The sequence below is a fragment of the Haemaphysalis longicornis genome, unplaced genomic scaffold, assembly GCF_048455015.1.
Source record: "Haemaphysalis longicornis isolate Haplotype H1 unplaced genomic scaffold, Haemaphysalis longicornis Haplotype H1 scaffold_8, whole genome shotgun sequence".
NCBI classification, from domain to species: Eukaryota; Metazoa; Arthropoda; class Arachnida; order Ixodida; family Ixodidae; genus Haemaphysalis; species Haemaphysalis longicornis.
In genome coordinates, this window is record NW_027526445.1 from 126498662 (window position 1) to 126518863 (window position 20202).

A 20202-nucleotide genomic window follows, 5' to 3' on the forward strand; every position below is an offset into this window, starting at 1 on the left:
TTTTCTGATTATTTGGCCAATAAACTAATCAATTATTTGTTTGGAAGAGCAATCCATGAGCTACAATTTCATGCATAGCAAGGCTGAATGCGTCCACTAGCTCAAGAGAAAAAGAAATTGTGTTGTGGAAGCACTCAAAGTCAGCCGTTTTTCCACCACAATGAAAGAGTTAGAGGGGGAACACTACCCGCCGCAGTGGCTCAGTGGCTAAGGCGTTGCGCTGCTGAGCACGAGGTCGCGGGTTCGATTCCCGGCCGCGGCGGCCGCTTTTCTGATGGAGGCGAAAAGCGAAAACGCCCGTGTGTACGAGATTTCGGCACACGATAAAGATCCCCAGGTGGTCAAAATTAATCTGGAGCCCCCCACTACGGCGCGCCTCATCGCCTGCGTTGCGTCGGCGCGTTAAAAAAAACAAAACAAAAAAAGACGTGTATTGCGGCAGTTTCTTATATAAGCACTAACAATTGAAATAGTACTGTAATAGTAATAATATTGCTGTTGATGGACAAACTTTTGGTCAATTTGAATATGCAAGCATCAGAAAAAAGAAAAAGCTGACTTGGCGTGTCAGATTGAGTGCCGAATGGTTTTTAATAGGGTATCACATTTTGTAAACCACCGAATGCCGCTTACAAGTGCGTGGACTCTTTGACTGAAATACGTGAAAATTAAAAAAAACAAGAAGGGAAACATGCTTAACTCTTTCTTGATGGCGCCATAGGCAATCGGAAGCCGGCGTCTGGTGATTTCAAATCTCCCGCAAAATCTGAAACCTGCGCTCTACAGACAACTATCGCCATCTGGTGTGTTCATTGGCAACTTCTCTTTCAATTTCGGTTTCGTTTGTTTATGTGTCTCATGTGGTGGCGGTGTAGCGAGAGAAATTTGAACCGTAGGTAGAGGGGAGCAGGAGGAAAAATGGCGTCGGGTTCACGCCGTTTTCCGCACAGTCGGACTGCTGTAGCAAGCACTTCGGCAGCTCCTGCTGTCGATTTTTCTGATTACAGCAGCAGTGAGGGGTCAAGCAATGATGTGGGATCTTGAGATTTCAGTTCGGACGACGAAGCTCTAGTTCAGGTGCCTTGCACTTAAACAAGCGCTGGCAGGTAATTTCGTTGTGACTCCGCGCTGTATTTATAAATAAAACGTGCTTCTTATCTGACGACAGCAGTTTTGATTTTGTGTTTAGGGTCTCGACAACGTATGGCCAGGAGTTCTTGCCAAATGCACCGCGCCGTATCGCACTATTACCTTCAAGATAACCTGGCGCTTGTGTCAGATTAGCCCTGCAGGGTTCAGGTGCGACGCTTCGCGAGATCGCTGGATTTTTCTTTTTTGTTTTTTACCACCGAACTGATAAAGATTTTGTGCGATAACACAAAAGAGTATACTTGGATGCACATTTTACAGAGACTCACTCACCCTTAAGTGCCTTCGCGGCGTGGTACAGCCGTCAGTTCCGCTAGGTTGACGGGCCCTCAAAAATCCAAAACGTGGTGTACACTGTTGATTTATATATTGAATCATAGCCAAGGAACATTGGAACAATTTGTATATCTTAAAATTCCTGAAATAATTTTTCATCTCGGTAAAATTGCCGATTTGTGTTTTTCAGATACTTTTCTTGGGGGCTTTTTTCTGATTACTTAACGAATAAACTGTAAGTGATTGTACCTTTAACATAACTGCTGCTGTGTGTTTGGAAGAGCAATCTATAAGCTACAATTTCATGCATAGTAAGGTTAAGTGTGTCCAGTAGCTCAAGAGAAAAAAAAAACGTTTTGTGGAAGCACTCAAAATTGGCCGTTTTTCCACCGTAACGAAAGAGTTAATTGGGCTACAGTGTTTGCAAGGGTGTAACATGTTAATTGTAACATGTTAATTGCAACATGTTAATTGTAACGTCACCAGGCAAGCATTGAGTTCTCTTTGTGCTGGCACTGCCACAATTGCCGATGACGTCGTCCATTCTGTTTTCGGCCGCAGGCGCCGCGGGCCAAGATGAACCAGCAGCGTTCTCGGCGTTTCCGGGCGTCCAAGGAGTCGGCCGAGAAAGTGGAGGAGATGAACCGCATCCGCGCGGAGCTGCGGGACCGCGGCGTGCCACTGCCGCCCGAGAAGGCCAAGGAGGAGCACTTCGACAGCAACTGCATCACGCCGGTGAGGAGATGAAAGGGTGCAGCCGCTTTTCTCCGTTTTTCGGCATTCTCTTTTTTCTCCTGTGTCGCTAGCGAAGGATTTGTCCTTCCGCGCCTTCTTTCTCTCGTTCGACCGCTGCTGTTAGAACACTGCGCGTACTGTTTGACGTACCGCACGGGTATGTACATTGTGATTGTGATACGAGGGGAGAGACCAAGGGCCGCGACATCCCGAGGATGTAGCGGTTTTTCTATTTACGAGATGGCGACGTGAGAAAGATGAAGCAACTCAAGCGAGAGCCGCCCATTCGATGATGGCACTGGTGATGTTGGTCTCGTCGATGCCATGAAGTTTCTACAGTGATGTATCATCACTATTAGAGAGTTCTAGTGTAGCGGGAGCTAGCGTTTAGCGCGTGCTATTTTTTGCGTGCGCCCTAGTGCGCATGCGCAGTCCGCAAAAGGAGGGTTTGCGTTTTGCGGGTGCACGCAATTTTCCGGAGTTTGCGGGCGGTGCTTTGCGGCGTTGCGGGCCGCGCGTGGCTGGCACTGGTCTCGCGAAACCTGTTTGCTCGAGACGGTCTGACCCCGCTGGCCGCTGCCGACCGAAATAGTTCTGTGCGCACGCACCTCGCCTTCACCAACGATCTCGCGTTGCTGACAGTGACAGGTACCCGCGGTCGCACAGAATACTGGACTGTACTTCACTGTATCGCTGTGCCAAGCCGTACCGAACGCAACCGGTGTGAGCGATACCGGAGTTTACCTTGGGTCGCGTTCGAATAGGCTGTTTGGCTTGCGAAATTATAGGTATTTGCTGATATACTAGATAGCGCTAGCGACGATTCTGAGCAGCACCACACTATTAGCGGAGCATTGCTGGCGCTGTACTAAAAGCGGGGTTGGTAGAATATGTTTGCGGAGCGCAAGCGCAATATTTTGCGCGCACTAAGTGCTGGCTTGCGCTATACTAAGACTATTGTGACTCGCTTCTTGAATATGACTATGAAGAGCAGGAGGGCATGTGGCTGGTAAAATGAAGTGGAGTGGTGCACGTTCTTGTTTGGGACGGCGATCACAGGTTCCGTTCCAAGTCACCATCTGACATGGCGAAAAGGATAATTCCTCTGTCGTACTCTCTATCCCTAGGAGGTATCTTTTTTGTATCATTCGATCCCTGCATTAAGGGGGGAAGGAATAGTGGAGGAGAAGGACTAGACCCATCACATCTGATATTCCAAAATTCTGGCCAGTTCCTTTAAAAAGGGGGACAAACTGTTCATTTTCACTTAGGCCAGTAAACTGGACGTGGTATCGTGCGTGTATGCTGCAGCTTTTCTTCAGATGTGCAAGGCAGCATTGGTGCATGGCGGCATTTTCTGTGAATCAGTGGTGGGCGACAGCCAAATGAAAAGGACGGGAGCCAAGGGGGCACCTTGAGGGACGGTCCCAGTTCATCGTAATGCACGCACTTGATAGATAGCATGGTTGTCCCAAGTACTGCCTGTACCAGTGGACATTTTGGAACCAGATAACGGACAGTGACATAGACGGGTTGAAATGGGGGAAGCGTATCGGAATGTTAACGATGACACCGCGAGGGTTAATAAGGCAGCCGAGTTCTCTTTCCCGTTCTCTCGGTATTTGTGAATGTAAGCGGTCCTGCGGTGCAGGCTCACCAAGTGGCAAACGGGGAGCTCTCACAACAGTTCAATCTCTTTTTCCCCTGCTACTTAACAGGGCACCCCTTTTATGGACCGGCTGGCCAAGTGCCTGCACTACTACATCCACGACCGGCTGAACAATGACCCCGGCTGGAAGAACATCGAGGTCATCCTCTCCGATGCCAACGTGCCCGGCGAGGGCGAGCACAAGATCATGGACTTCATCCGCAGGCAAAGGGGTGCGTGCGTCCGCTTTGGCAGCTGCCACAGTGTTGCGGTGTGCCAGACATGTCTGTTGATTCGAAAGACTGCCTGCTGCTGGCCTAGCTGCTTTCCCTGATGTTGTTGCCTGGGGAAAATGGAGAGAGAGAGAGAGAGAGAGAGAGAGAGATAAGGGGGGTGATTTGCTTTCGTGAAAGATGATTTTAAAGATGAGTGATTAGTTTACTCCTTTGCAAGTGAATTATTAATTACTCGGAATGGTGATTTGGTGAAGCAGCGGGGGTTTTCCAACTCCTCACTAATTCGGGAAAGGACGAGGGGTGCTAGTGTGGACATGCTTGATGAGAGACCCTAATGTTTAAGCAGATTATAGAGTAGAACAACCGTGAGAGATTCTAGATGTTATCGTTACTTTGTTAATCGTAATGGCTTATGAGTGTGCACTTGAAATTTTTGGGTGTGTGTGTGGTGAACTAGGAGGGAGATGTTGACCATTGTATGACTCGTGTGGGTTATAATCGAGTGTGAATTTCATCCCAGAATATCCGGATCGTTCGTTTTGGTTTAAACAGACGGGCGTAGTCTATTGGCGGGCTCTTGAATGTTGTTGGGTCAGTTTATCTCGCATTCTACGTCTGATGGGATGTGTTTTCCCTGTGCTTCTCGTTTCATTGATGACCAACAACTTCTTGTACATCTTGTTTTATTCACCAAAATGGTACCCTTTATTTATTTTCAAACTGCCAGCTACCTCTTCTCTGTGTTGCCTCTTTTTTATGCAGATTGGTCTTTTGTTGTTTATTTTACACTGAAGGTGGAAATAAAGTAGTTTGTGGGTAGCCTGCTATGTTAATTTTCTTTTTCTAATTTATTTTATTTATTTATTTATTCAGAATACCCCTAAAGGCCCCCGCGAGGGGGTATTACATAGGGGGGTTACATAGCACACGTGTTGTATTAGCGCAGTAAAGCGGAAAAAATAAAAAGAAGCAGGAATGTTCACACTGCAAGCGCAAATAAATATACATTGTAAACTTGAAAAAAGTGATAACGCAGTAATCAAATCATTATAGCAACACAAAAGACAAGAATATAATACAGATGGTTCAAATTCAAGCTCGACACGATGTACAACCTATCAGAACAACAACAAAAATAAAATAATTTTTTTTTTCCAGCCAACCCCAAGCATGACCCAAACACTCATCACTGCCTCTGCGGAGCAGATGGTGAGTTCTTCCACATTTTTTTTTTTTTTGCATCTGATATATAGTATCTTTTAAGTGGGTGTGCATAAATGTTAGAAATTCCAAAGGCGAATTAAATGCTCTTGTTATTCATTCTGTATTTGATCTGAGAATTTGAGAATATAACGTCGTCGAGCATTCAGTTTAAGCTGAGTAGGACGCCGGGGCTGCTACTTTTCAGGCCTTCATGATTGATACGTGAAACCGTGCACCCGTGATGTCAGATACTAAGTGTGCCAAGCTCATTATGGGCTTGAACCACCATTTTATGACAAGTTGAACTTGCAGAGGACTGCTGAAAGGGCCAGAAACACTTTGGGGAGCCTAGATAGAGTTACGAATTTGCCCCACCCTTAATCAAGCCCATTTTTTTCTCAATTTGACGGTCAGAGCGAGTGGAAATGTTTGTGTGAATTTTAAAAGCAATTTAACATCAAAATGAACGTACTCTGGGGATTTTCTTTCTTTTTTATTTCTCTCCCGAAAGTGGGGCAAGTTGCAAAAGTTTACAGACGATTGGAATTTAAAAAAAAAAAATTTGCTGTATTGCTTTTTGTAGCAAGGGCGTCTGCTCCATCTCGAAGTGGCTCAGAGCTCAGATTTTATAGATTGGTTTGTTTTATTAATTGTGAAAATGTTCAAGTTAGGGGCATTTGATAGTTAAGACACTCCTCCATATTGAAGGGTACAGATTAACGTAGCCCACAAGTGAACTTTTTTTTTTTTTCGTAATGTGCCTTGAAATTCAATACCCTCGGTCGTGGTTTTGCTTCCATACAAACTTCGGCTCCAGTTCAGTGCCATCCGACTTCCGTTCTTTTCTTTTGCAGCCGACTTAATCATGTTGGGCCTAGCCACCCACGAACCCTACTTCACCATCATTCGGGAAGAGTTCAAGCCCAATCAGCCAAGACCGTGCGAGATTTGTGCACAACTTGGTAAGCTTCTCACACCCTGTTTGAGATCGGTGGGGATCGGCGGTGGTTGATGTACGGCTAAAATGGTTGCCCCTACGTATAACTTTGCCCCCTTTCTCCCTAAGGCCACGAAATGAAAGACTGCCAAGGCTTGGCCAAGGAGAAATGTGGAGAGGTGAGCTTACACCATGTTTCCAAGCTGTTTGTTGGATGATCTTTCCTTCGTCATCCTCACTTGTTTTTTTATATTATTATTATTATTTATTTGCTGTCCCGTTCGGTGAGCTTGAAACAATCTTTCCTTGTTCAGTCGTACTGAACTCTTTGCATTTTTTCTTTTATTTTCCTTGCTGTCCAGTTCGACGAACTTGAAAAACCAATGGGCGCCGAAACAGAGTTCATCTTCCTTCGTTTGAACATCTTGCACGAGTACCTCGAAAAGGAGCTTCGAATGGACAATCTCCCGTTTGAGTTCAACATTGAGGTATGGTAGCTTTGGCATGTTCGCTGTTGTTTTTTTTTTGTCGTTACTGTTGATGCTCTTTAAGCGTGAGCTTTTCTCTTTCAATAATTAATGAATGCATCGTTCGTGAGTTGTCTGAGCAGCATTGTTCTTGTTTCCTGCTGTGTTGGAAGACAGGAGTGGCTAAAGAAACTTTGCGGGGTATTGGAGAAATGCATTCAGGTGCGGTCAAAAGTTTCTGAGAGCAGAAATGAGCAGTTGATGCTACGAAAATGTGAAGAAGCATTTGCCGTAAAAGAAGCTGCTCCGAAAATTGTAGACCACACAAAATTCGTCGAATTTCGGCAGTATTTAAGACAGCGTCCAGCAAGGGATTGGCGTGAGGGGTTAAATTAAGATTTTTTTTTATTATTATGCTGTGCCGAGCACCTGTTGTACCTCTGCATTGCATATTGCGTAAGAAGAGATTAGAGACCGAAACACAGCTAAATTTCGGTGTTTATACTTGTTACACATCTATTTCAAACTGGGCTTTTGAAGTAAATTATCTTCAATTTTACGTTCCTTCTTTTTCATTTTGAATGCTTACCTGTATGTTTTCTTAAAATCTACTTTGTCGCGAAGATAAAGCGCAAGTGGGGCCGGGTATCTTATTTCACTCCACGTGCATTTTGGAAAACGTCGATGGTTGGAACACAAACTCAGACCAACTTTTTACAAAACTACAAGTGTGAGCCACCGGTTGCTACTGTTCATGTGTAAGGTAGTGGCAGTGCAAATAAGTGCTGGAGTGCGAATTGCGACACCTCTCAACTGCACACTTCATTTGTAATAGGGACCAAAACATATACGTCCTATGCATATCCCTGCGTGAGTTTTCACAAGTGATCTTATTATGCTAAAAATTGAGGTTTAGGTTTCAACCAAAAGCTGTCTGTGGAAATTTCTCAAGGGTTCGTATTGCGGACCGAAGACCCTAGATCTGTTAACTCTTTCGTTGCCACGCCTATTCAAGATTGTTCAATTTAAGCGGTAATTTCAGTGCCCATTTGTGTCGCATTCGAAACGTTTCTAAAACATGTAAAACTACTTAGTTGTTACCTCGGAAAAGGCCCCTTCAGAGTCAGTTTTGTTTTGTTTATGCGACGAAAGCGTGATTTTTTACGCAAATTTGTATCACTTGAGAGCGGAAAATTGGCAGCACTGTCACAGCCCGCTGCTGCCAAAGAAAAAGGTGTGCCGCTAGTAACTACCCTGCTTAAAGCATCTAGTTTTTGTTATCGGGGCATCGGTGGACAATTGTAGGACGATTTTGAATTGTCAGATTTGTATACTCGGACAGTAATAATCAGTGAAATCGATCTAACGTATCAAGTAGTGTCTGTTTGTGAAGTTGTTTTTTGATTCTGGGCAGTGCTGTCACCGTTTCTCCCATTGTTGAGCGTAGTGTTGTAATTTCTAAGTCCACAGGTTGATTCGCGACCTGATTACAGCAGTATGGTTTCACATCTGCCTTGCAAAATTTATATTTGAAGCTATTACTCAATTGCACAGCTTCTAGCCGATTTGCCATGACGTTTCCATTGCCAGCTACTCTTACTCGAAAAGAAAAAAAAAAGCGCGTTGCTAGTGATTTAATGCATGCACACCTCGTTTCTACGATAAGAGCTTCAGTGGCAAGTCAAAAGATAATGCCCGGTCGTCGAACATCAGTTTAGACGACGACAGCGCTTCGAATCAGTCTTGCGCGTTAACATCCGTTTGCCGGCCAGTTTTGGTTCTGTGTGTATATAAGTATTTCGAAAGGTCCAGTCTTGCTTCTAAGTAAAGCTGCGTGTTGTGAGAAAGTCCAGAACAGTTTCAGTATTGTTTCTTTGCAAAGATGTTAGGTAACACTGCATTGCATGAGGCTGTTTTTTCTTCCTTTTGTTTTTCTAAATGGCAGAGCAGTTCTTAGACACTTCTGCTGCACGAACCCCTGTGACATTGATTGATTGTACTGCGTTTCTTGTCAGTATTTGTACTTGTAGTTATATTTTAGATGTTTGTTTTGCGTTGTATCTGTATTATTAATCTTTTATTTAAAAAAAAATTTTTTTTTAGAGGGCCATCGACGATTGGGTGTTTATGTGCTTCTTCGTCGGCAACGACTTTCTGCCTCATCTTCCCTCGTTGGAAATCAGGTAAACATTTCTCCTCCCCCCTTTTTTCGCACTAGTTGCCCGCCTTCGTGTTCCTGGTTTCTTTATTCTTTTTTCTTTTTTTGCTTGTTTTGATCTTTTCTTGGTCTTGTTCCGTCTTGCAGGGAAGGTGCTATTGATCGGCTGGTGAATTTGTACAAGAAGGCCGTGTACAGAACCGGGGTATGACGGCCAAAACAGTTTTTTTTTTTTTCTCCCTCATTGTTGCCTGGCAACCAGGCTTGTACTCGCGCTGCCATATTTACTGAAACGTTCACCGGTCTTTTCATAAATGTCATTGCTGTGACAAAAAATGGTGATGCTTCAAGAGGGCTCGGAAGTATTCTAAAGAAAAAAAAAAGGCTTTGAAGGCAGCAGCTTGTTCGATGTTGCCCTAATCTCCACATGCCCTTCGTAAATTTTTCAGCATTTTTCTAGAGGCGTAAAATGTAGCGAAAAATTTTGCTCGAATCACTTTTTTTTTTGTAGAATAATTCTGCAAGATTTAATAAGGGCTAGGAGAACAAGCACCGTGGTAGTTTGGGAGTAAATTTGCTACTTGCGTGTGAAAAATTGTGGACGGAATTTCAGAAATTTTCGCGCAACATTACCTCGTCTGCGTATTAGATAGCGTATTAGCAATTAGCAAAGTGCAGGATTGGGTAAGTTGGTAATCTATGATCAACTTCAGCGTGGCGAAAAACACGAGGATGAAAGAAAGAAGGCCCACTGCGCGAACGCTGTGTTTGCTCGGTGCATTTTTTTTCATCGTGCGTTTTGCCATGCTGTAGCTTATCAGCATATTAGCTTTGCCCCAAATGAGACACCCAGTAAGTTAGAATATCTAGCAAATTGATGAGTCTTATTCCTGACCATGTGACGCATGTTTAGGCATTTGCATGAGTGATAAGGAGTGCAGTAGTGTTTGATTTGTAAATATAGCACATTCAGCTCAGGTGTTCTTCTTTCAGGGCTACTTAACGGAAAATGGGTATGTTGCCCTGAACAGAGTACAACTGATTATGTCAGGTAAGAGAAAAATATTGTGACCTATTCTTTTTTCCACAACATGAGATGGCATTCTTCTTTTTAAATATGAGCAGTTGTGCTTCAGAGCATTCTGGGGCCTCTTGTTTCATTCTTGCATCCTTTCACGATATTGTAATAAAAAACTAAAATTTTTCACTTTAAAAAAAAAAAAAGACAGGAGAACTTGTGTATTGCATGCCATAGCTTAACCAATGTTTGCGTTGCTTTAAAGGAGCCATGAAGACAAAATACAAGTTGGATTTATTAGAAAGACTGCTTAGTCCCGATAACAATGATACCAATATCATCGCAATCTTCGAACTAATAACGGAGATATTAAAGAAAACGTGGGAAGCAGTTGCGACCCCCTGGCCAATTCCGCAACTTTTCTATGACATCACGGAACCTTGTTTGTGCGATTGGCGGTCGCCTAACTGACCTGTCGCGACGACACGACTGGACGTCTGTAATGGGGCCTCAAGTTCCATTTGACCGCATCACTTGAATGCTAACGTGCAGTTAACGCGCTGAAAATTATGTTTTATTGTTGGCCCGTATGACGTCATTCTTGCTCATAACACGTCACTGTGGCGCGAAATTTGAAAGTTTTTAAATACTTCTTGCTTTTTTTCGTTAAAAAAACATCTTTTGTGGCTGTAATGGAGCTGAGTGAGATACAGAATCCTAGTTCTTTCAAATTAAACGAAGTTGTATTTTCTCTTCATGGCTCCTTTAAGGGATACTTCTATGTAAAACCTTCTTTTCTTCTTCGAACAGAGCTTGGTGAAGCGGAGGATGAAATCTTCAAGCGTCGCCAGCAAAATGAGGTACGTTGGTGCCGTTTGCGAAGCGCAGGCATTCACGGTCAAATGAAGTTTTTGCGTCAGAACAGTGGCTAATAATGTCTTTCATTGGTGTCGACCCATTGCAGCTCAACTTCAAGAGGCGGATGAAGGAAAAGAAGAAGAGGATGAAGATGGTTTGTGTTTCTTCAGTGTATCGGTGTTACTTTTATTGATGCAAACCATTCCTAGGCCATTGAAACTGGGGTCGACTTCTTGCCGTGCTACTGGGAAGGTTGGGCATCTTCTTCACCAACTCGGTGCAGAATGGGATAAGGAAATTCGGGCACAAAGAATTGATTCGTGCAGTGCGGGGTAAGAGCTGTTGGAAGTTAGTGGGGGAGGCCTTTATCCCGTAGCGGGCATAAACAGCCTGGTGATGATTGTGGTTGAGAGGATGGACATCTTATAAGCCTTGGAAGTTGGTTGTTGGGAATGGAGGGCAGGGGGTTACCGATTGAATTACACTTAGCAGTGTACTGATGTCATGCTTGTGAGCAAGGGTTTTTGATTGAGGCGAAAGGTGAAGATACCCGTGTGTTGAGATTTCAGCGCTTGTTAAAGGTCCCCTGCAGATGGTGGAAATTAATTCAGGGCCCCCATACAAAATGGCTGTAGTGGCACACCGCAGGGGGCTATCTTATCACCCTTGCTATTCAATGCAGCCATGACAGGCCTTCGCAGACAATAAGACAAGACTTACAACATCAAACAGGACCAGGATGCAGACGATATAACATCCAGGGTTCTCCACTACAGCACGCCTCATAGCCCAGGAGTAGCTTCGGCACGCTAAACCTCTCAATCATTGTGAGCAAGGGGGTGCTGGTGACGGTGGCAATGGTGGTGTCTAGGCAAAAGGTGTAGGCGCCCAAGTGCAGATAAAATGCTCTCTCACTTCTTTCTTTTTTTTTTGCGTCTGTGTTTGTGTGTCTTCCTTCCTGCTTTCAAAAATGTAGAAATTTCGCAGTGCTTGTAAAAGGGGGAAAACACTTTACCGTAATTGGAAGTGAAGAAGGAGTCATTTTCGTGGCTCACAAATTGTGTTTCTTCTCTAGGAGGCAGAGTCTGAAGCGAGACCGGCGTGGACCCCTGGCGGACAGTTCGCCCCAGTTGTAAGTGTTTGCTGTCTATGTTGTCATTCTTGTTCAGGCTTTTATTTTTCTTCTTTTTCTCATTTGGGCTTAGTAATACTCCAAGACTATTCTGTGTGTTTTTCTGTTTTGACCACACTGATTCTGTGGCCACCATTTTTTTGTGTACGTGTACAGCATTGCATCGTACGCTCGAGTAGCTTGAATAAGTTGGGGTTGGGGATTTAAGAAAGGACGCGACATCCGCAGTCAAGTCGTTGATCTGTTGCAGATTTTGAAATAAATTCCAAAATGCCTAGGAGAGTACGATTCATTTGTGTGGAGGCTTAGTTTGTATGCAAGCCGTTGGCTTGGGAAGCAGTGGAAAGTAGTTATATGATCAGAGTAGTGTAAAGATCAAGCATGATCTGCACATAGTTGTTCCTTCAAACAGCAGCTTTGATTGGTCACTCTCCTGTTGCCAATTAGTTTGTGGATAATCGTTCCCAGTGCCATCCTTTAATAATATGTCCCACCCTCATGTCGTCGCCTTTTTTTCTCTTATTCTTCTTTCCCCTTTTACCCATTTCTTAACTTGCCTCGCACCGCCTCCCATCTTCCTAACCTTCCTTCTCATTGTGTGACTCCTCACCGTTCACCTCCTCCCTCTGTTCCTACACTTTTTTTACAAATTGGTGCGTTGTACCCATCACCCTCCCATCCGCATCCATTTGTTTCCCATCCCTGCTCCGCATTTTGATCTTGTCATGCGGCACATAAAAAAAAAAGCGAAAGGGAACAAAAGCTTAGTGAAGCCATCTTTATTCTTCCTCGAAGGCTGTGGGACAGCACGTGGGGGCCGTGCAGAATGCCAAGCAGGAGGCGTACAACATGCGTCGCGAGGGCATGGAGCACCGCCGTAGCCTCAGCGGCGGAGGAGGAGCAGGCGACTCACACGCCAACGGCCGCCTCGAGTCCATGCTGAGACCGGTGAGCCCGGCTTTATCTCGGTTCTGCATGGCTTGGAGGTGGGGGGAGCCACTTTGCAGGGTTTGAAGGGCCGTGCATGTAGCTGTAGCCCTGAATGGGGCTACGCAAGACCACCATGAGGACAAGATACAGATTCGTTTTGTTCCGAAAGATTTGGTGATCTATAGCGCCCTCAGCACTTGTCCGGCAGCAAACGATACTTTAATCCTGGAGGAATGAAAACTGAAATTTCTATTCTCCCACTGTATCGTGTGTTTCATGACATCAGCAATGACTATTGTGGGCAGATACCTAAAAGAGAAGTTAGTATGTTGACTGAGGCTGCTGCTATATGCCAAACTGCACTTTTGGTTACCTTTGTTACCGTCGGCCCTCCTAGGACGCAGTGATATCGCTGAAGGACAGCTGCTCTCACTCGGTTGGCTTCTGACCGGACTTGTTCCTGCTGTATGTTTGTTCCGGTTGGTAGCAGTCGTTTCAAGGACCATTGGTTATGACTCAACAAACAGGGTCACGTAAATGGCAGTGTCGCTTATCCCAGCTCGCCAGTGTCATGTTAGACAAGCCCAACGTGCTAGACGGCCCTGTTAGGCTGTTAGGCAGCGTCGGCCGGCATGTAGTGCCACACTTACTACTTCTGTGTTTACGTGTTCGTTCGTAACATCCATTGTTTACTCCACCCTTCTTACTGGTGTAAAAAAGATGTGCCCTAAATTTAAGCGCAAATAGTTCCTGCTGCAAGCTTATAAGCCCTGCCTCACTTGCACTTGCCTTTGCCTGTGTCGGCTTATTGCAACTAGCTGCCCATAATACATCGTAGGTTCTGGTGCGGAAAAGTAGCTACGGTGTCTCACGGGTACTCTCTGTTTTCCTCATTATATAGCCTATTTGAGTGAAGTTTGTTATTCGAACGAGGCAATCTCTTGAATAAACCAAAGTTGCATTGTGTCTTCATGGCGCCTTTAATTAACAACTGACAAACTGATTGGGAGACGTTTCCCAAACTGCGGAATGTGGCTTAGTTCTCTCGTGATAATTTTTTTCCCTAGGCACACAGTGATTCGGACGTGCACGGAGTCAAACGCAAACATGACGATGGCGAGAGCTCGGAGGAGGAGGAAGAGCCCCACGACGAAGTGCGGTGAGTTTATCCTCGAACCCCAGATCATAATCTGGTAGCTTGACAATACATTTTCTTCTTGTCTCGTTTGTTTTGTAATTGCCTTGTCAAGAATGGATGTGCCAGGGTTTCATGTATTTCTCGTGTCAGCAAACAAGAACTCTCGAGTGTTCACGTACGGGCCTTTGAAGCGCAAGCTGTTTAGAAAACGAACATCCCCGTCTGTGTGCTATTATCGCGCATTCACCATCAAGGTTGCACGCCGTTCAAAAAATTATTCTAACCTTAAGCTTATACATTTCATCACTTGGATATAAACATCTTGAGTAGGTCAGTTATCTGTTGCTTGTATTCACTGGCGACGTGCGCATGCAGGCAACCGTGTAAGTGTGCCGTCACTGGTTACATCGGGCTCCGCAGGATGGCGGTACTTGTGCGTGCTAAGCACATGACTGTGTTGCACGTTACAAACTCTACCTCACCGAACGCAAAGTACTGCCTTGAGTCCATCTCTGTTGACACCACCGTTGAAAATCTGGTTGAAACGGAGTTGAAACGGAGCAGACGATGCACGCTGGTGTTTTTTTTTTCTTCGGCGCGCGGGCACAGTGGCCCAAGCCGCACCATGTCCGTGGCACATCGGCCATGGCTGTGGCTGTTTCCAGTGTTGCCAAGCGAAGAAATTGAGAGCTAAACTCTTCAACAAATGCCATCTATGGGCATAATTTTCAGGCTCAGTAGGGTCAAAATAAAAGTGCGTGCGTGTATATATGTGTGCGTGTCTCTTAGAAGTGACCGCCGTCAGCACTAGAGAGAAAAAAAATGCGCCCATACCGTTCACCTAAATTTCACGTCACCTCTTTGGAGAGTGCTAAGAAGCTTCTCTTTTCATCCATCTTCAAAGGGCTCGTCATTTCTTGCTTTTTTTTTTTTTTGCGTTTAGATCGAATCATAACATGTTGTATGAAATAAGATTCAAGCTTTCGTATTGCCAGGCATGTGAACCGCACTTGTTGTGAATGGGCATTTTTGTTTGGCCGTAATAAATGGCTGGCATCCAAAGGGTTTTGCAATTGAAATTGGCGCTCGGGTTTAGTGAGCAGACGCGGCAGTAGCATTTTTGTTGCGTAGTTCTGGTGCACGTGAAAAGAATGCTGTTGATGTGGAGCCCACCGCAACAATGTGTACCTCGTATAATGGTCGGTTTGGAAGTAATTTTGTTGCAACATCGCATTAATAGGTTTCAAATTTGAACTTCAAGAATGTGCCTGCAACAATCCACATTTCCAGGTTCGAACTGAAATTGAATTACAGTTGAACCTAGTTATAAGAGACAGTTGGGCATGAGAGACACTATTCATCCAGATGGATGGCCACCCTTCCTTTCCCATTAAATTGACCTCTTTTATAACAGACATCGGATGTAGAAGATAGTTGGTTATAAAGGACAAGTTATCCTTGAATTCAGGTCAACAAGCTCACTTGTAACAGACATTCTAACTTCAGATGGGGTGCCACCAACTGCAGTTGCTTCCATTGTGGAAACACAGGAGGATGACTGACGCCCGCAGTCGCTATTTATTATTACTTCAGCAAACACACAGTGGTTCAGTCAGCTGTGAAACGACGACGCGAAGCCCTGCCAATGGAAATGCAGCGTATAGAAGTGGCTTAAAGACTACCGCCACGCGTGCGAGCGCGGCCGCGCATGCGGACTTCTGTGCAAGCCAAGAATACCGGGAGTGCGCAGTGGGTTCTCCAAATTGCATAGCTCCCAATCGAGAAGCATTGCAGATGTTGAGTCCTGCAAGCATGCTGAATAGCCAGAGCACACGGCGGAAGAAGCTGTGTGCTCTGGCTGTTCATCAGGCTTGTGAACTCGACATTTACGATTCTTCATCTTCCGCAAACGGTGAAGGGAGAGAAAGCTTGCGGAATCTAATGTAAAAAGACAGTGTAAATACAGTCACGAAGCAAACAAGGATTCAGAACTATTTCATAAATTCTGGGGGCCAAACATAAATTAGAATGAATCTTTTGCAGCATGCTGTAGCGTTCTTTTGAGCTTATTTTAGTCATACGGTGCACTGCTTATGAGTGACATCTCGTATAAGAGACAGAAACTGCTCCCCGGTACGTGTCGCTTATAAAGGGGTCAACCTTACTGCATGATCATGATGGGCATGAGGGTGTTACAGTTGTGACCTCATTGTTTAAAGGGGCCCGAAGGCAAAACATGACCTTGTTCAGTTTGAAAGAAGTAACGCTTGGTTATACTCACTCAGCTCCAGTTCAGCCACGAAAGACATTTTTGAATTAAAGAAAATGCAGAAAAATATTGAAAAACTTCCGAATTTCGTGCTGCAGGGACATAATATGGGCAGAAATGGCGTAATACAGGCCAGCACTAAAAACACAGTTATCAGTGCACGAACTGCATGTCAGCATTCAAGCGATGGGCTCAAATGGAACTAGAGGGCATACCACAATCGCCCAGTCAGGTTTCTTGGCAGCGGCATAATAGGTCGGCGGCTGCCAACTGGAGAAACGAGATTCGGTGACGTCGCAGAAATCGCCGGAAAGTGGCTAGTATCTAGAATGATTGTTTCAAGTTTGTAGTAATATTTGTGCCATTGTTATATAAGGGACAAAACAGTCTTTTTAAGCAACCAAGCTTGTGTTCTGTCTTCGTGGTTGCTTCAATGTCAGAATGGCCGGTTGGTTTGAACGCGTTCTCCATGCACATATTCCAGGCTTTGGGAAGATGGATGGCGCGAGCGCTACTACGTGTCCAAGTTTGACATCAGCCCTGACAACATTGCGTTCCGGCACGATGTGGCAAGTGGCCCGTTCTTCTTCACGCCACCCCCCCCTTTTTCCCCCATTTTCGATTTTTTTCGTACAAGTGCGAATAACAGTTGGGTAACTTTGGGCTCTCAATCGTTGCAGGCGGCCGCCTACATCGAGGGACTCTGCTGGGTGCTTCGCTACTACTATCAGGCAAGTGTTTTTCAAAATTGTTTTGTGAAAAACTTACAACATTGTTTTAAAGTTTCACCACCGTTTCTGGCTGTAAGCTCAACCTTCTCCTGAACCAAATTCAAACAGCGTGAAAAAAAAAACGGTACGAATGACTAGAAGCATGAAAAGACACAGTGCCGACTTACAACTGTTTATTTGTTGAACGTCCAAGCAATTCATACCCCTGTAGGAATGGGTGCCGACTACAGATGATAAAAACGGACACATGATGTTTCAACGCTTAACACGGATGCCTTGTTCCCGATGAATCGTAATCATAATTTATGTCCTGATTGTATCAACAGAAACATTTCTAAGAATGTAGGAAAGAAACCACAAAGGGGCAAAGTAGCAATTATGCAACGCTACCTGGGGGGAGGAAACCATCTAAAACTTTTATTTTTTTATTGAACTTTGTCTCATTATTTTGCGCTGTTCGAATTCACTTTGAGATTACGGACCAACTAACTTGCACCGGAGTCCTGCTAAGTTGGCTATCTGCTGTTTTCTTAACTGGGAAGTGTTTGGTTCAACCATCTTCTTGTGGTGGCAAATGTTGCGTGCAGGGATGTGCGTCGTGGAAGTGGTTCTTCCCGTACCACTACGCCCCGTTCGCGTCCGACTTCATCAACGTCGGTGACCTCAAGATTGAGTTCGAGAAGGGCACGCAACCAGTGAGTCCCCCTCCATGACAGAGTTACTCCAGTCTGCTTTTGTAGCTCGTAGTGATTGCAGTGGAATGATATCTCCCGATTAATGGAGTGGGTACTGTAGGACGTAACCGGATGTGTCGAGAAACCAAGGTCTTGAAGAGGAAAAATGTTGAGAGGAAAGTCCTGGTTAGTTGCGGTAACAGAGTGGCTGCTAGCAGTAGAGGAAGACCGTTAACTCGACTTAGGGATGAAACCGGAAAGTTCGGGGGTGAAGAGTGGACTATAACCTTTGCAAGGTAGGAACGGCTGGTGGAAAATTGGGGAGGCCTTTGTCCTGCAGTGGGTGCCAGTGGGACGATTATGGTGATGACTATGATGATGATGGTGAGGTTGAATCTCAGCATGGCTACCGTGCTTGGATGTGTTACAACTGCCTAGTGGGACGAGGGGTTAGATTCCCCGGCCGTGGCGGCCGCTTTTCTGATGGAGGTGAAAAGGGAAAACGCGTGTGTGTTCCGAGATTTCGGCGCACGTTAAGGATCCCCGGGGGCATCAAAATTAATCTGGAACCCTCCATTATGGCGCGCCCCATCGCCTGTGTAGCGCTGGTGCGTTAAACCTCATAATAATCAGCGACTGCCTTGTGAAGGAGAGACGGTATCATTTGCCTCAATGTGTACACTGTGTTGTCTGTCTGCTTGAGTTTACCGTTACATAATAGAAAAGAGAAAGTGTTACTAGAGGGTAATTTGCCTAGTAGTGGGGGAGCTTTTTCTTTTTTTTCCTAGAAAGATGTCCTTGCTGAAATTAAGTGAGAAAGTGGAAGTTCAGCTGGGCGCAGGATGCAGAGAACGAATGACAGGAGAACCAACCTAACGGCTATTGAGGAATGGTTCGGCGTGAGAAAATTTGGGAGCCGGGGACAAATTTGAAGGATGCAGGATAACAGTGGTGGGACATCAGACGGGGTTCGGGGTTTTGTTGGTGGTGTCTACCTGAATGGCCTCTTTTTTCTTTCTCAGTTCAAGCCCATGGAACAACTGATGAGCGTCTTCCCGGCGGCCAGCAAGCAGCACTTGCCCAAGCCCTGGGCTGACCTCATGGATGACCCTGTGAGTGCCTTCCTTGCTCGAGGCGATTGGAGCGGAGGCTGTCGGAGCGGTTTCGAATGTTAGGCAGCAAATTCGCAAATGGACCAAACCGTTACAGGAACACATGAGGGGGGAACGAGATTTCGTTTCCTTGTAAGTACAAGCCCAAAGCTTCCTATATGGGCCCCATCACCATCCGAGCAATGGCTAAAAGAACTCAACAGTTTGGCTTTAGAGCCTGCAGGTAGGATCGCTGGTTTCGGGGTGAACGGCCAGAGTTCGAGCCCCAGCAGTGCCAGCAGTTTCGTAAGACCTGTGACTTTTTTTTTTTCTTGCTGTGAAATGTTACTCTGGCTCAAGTCTATGCACTCGTTTCTTGTCTTCGTGCCATCTTTTTCTGTGTCCCCGTATCGAGTGCACAAAAGCTACCGTTAAGATGTCAAACCAACTAGCCCGCCTATCCGTGTTATTATCATAAATAAGGGTGGTTCGGTGTCTTCTTTATAGGCTTATGGGTGGGGCACAGGGTATCAATACGTTTGATTATTACCATTCTGCATCGCACTGGAAGTGCCTGGCTTGTACCCATCTCAGAACAGAATATCGTGGCTAAGTGCGAATGTGTGAATCAATGTATCGTGGTAAATTCATGGCTGACTGAACGAATAATGTCTGTCCCTCTTTAAAGCTGATATCCGGAGTGTCATTTTTGTGTTTGATGCTTCTTATTGAAATGAAAGAAGAGTGAGTGAGTGAGTGAGTGAGAGTGGTAGTGAGCATAGGAATGAGTGAGGGAACGGATGAGTGGTATTTCTCTTTTCACCCGCTCTAGCTGCCCTTGAATGTCATCCACGTTTTCGTCAGCTTGTTAAAATAGAAAAAAAATAAAATGAAAATTTTATTGCACATCTCCACTCTCGAACAGTCTTCTTCGTTGAAATTTGGCTAAGGAGAAAATATTATCAACAGTGTCTTGCGTAGACATTTTCGTAGTTCGTGCAAAGCAGTAAAATGATTGTTCAGTTGTTAAGATTTGATTGTGCCCTCCATGACTGGTACTAAAAGGTCGCATACCCTCCACAGGAGGACATTACCCTGTGGTTCAGGAACCATCAGTTGTTTCTTTGGTAGATCTTGCGAGAGGCTATGGACGCGGCCTACATACTTATTCATTCGTTCTTTGTGGACTCTGTGTTCTCTGAGCCATTGATTACGCAATAAGTATTGTCCCACAGGTTGAAACCATAAACTGCTCCGCGTGGATAGCCAGTAGCTGAGTCAGCTAGATTGATTGAGCGGCCATATTTTCAGCTCGACCTCTTGTCTCAAGACATTCGCCAGGAGTATTAGTAGTAGTAGTAAGTATTGCTGAATGAGGCGGACTTTGCCTTGCATAGCTGCCGGCAATTGCTCCGCCGAATCGTCCCCAATACAATATCAGAGACTCTCAAAGTGATCACACCTCACTTAGTCCTAAAATAACAGACACACAATGTCACCACGCCTCACTTAGTCCTGAGGACTGCAAGAATCCGAGTAGGAGATGAGACTC

At 45.1% G+C, this 20202-nt stretch overlaps 1 protein-coding gene across 1 annotated transcript in view; it reads left to right on the plus strand.

Annotated features, from left to right (window-relative positions):
• Rat1 (5'-3' exoribonuclease 2 Rat1) overlaps window positions 1-20202 on the plus strand; it is a 104727-nt gene that overhangs the window by 9476 nt on the left and 75049 nt on the right. Inside the window, exons 5-22 of the mRNA XM_077680425.1 lie at window positions 1987-2160; window positions 3879-4041; window positions 5203-5253; window positions 6102-6209; window positions 6314-6363; window positions 6547-6672; window positions 8755-8834; window positions 8957-9014; window positions 9803-9860; window positions 10638-10687; window positions 10792-10839; window positions 11761-11817; window positions 12613-12765; window positions 13815-13906; window positions 16639-16723; window positions 16835-16885; window positions 17473-17580; window positions 18582-18671. Of these exons, the coding sequence (XP_077536551.1) occupies window positions 1987-2160; window positions 3879-4041; window positions 5203-5253; window positions 6102-6209; window positions 6314-6363; window positions 6547-6672; window positions 8755-8834; window positions 8957-9014; window positions 9803-9860; window positions 10638-10687; window positions 10792-10839; window positions 11761-11817; window positions 12613-12765; window positions 13815-13906; window positions 16639-16723; window positions 16835-16885; window positions 17473-17580; window positions 18582-18671 (1602 nt within the window). The remainder of the gene's footprint in view (window positions 1-1986; window positions 2161-3878; window positions 4042-5202; window positions 5254-6101; window positions 6210-6313; window positions 6364-6546; window positions 6673-8754; window positions 8835-8956; window positions 9015-9802; window positions 9861-10637; window positions 10688-10791; window positions 10840-11760; window positions 11818-12612; window positions 12766-13814; window positions 13907-16638; window positions 16724-16834; window positions 16886-17472; window positions 17581-18581; window positions 18672-20202) is intronic.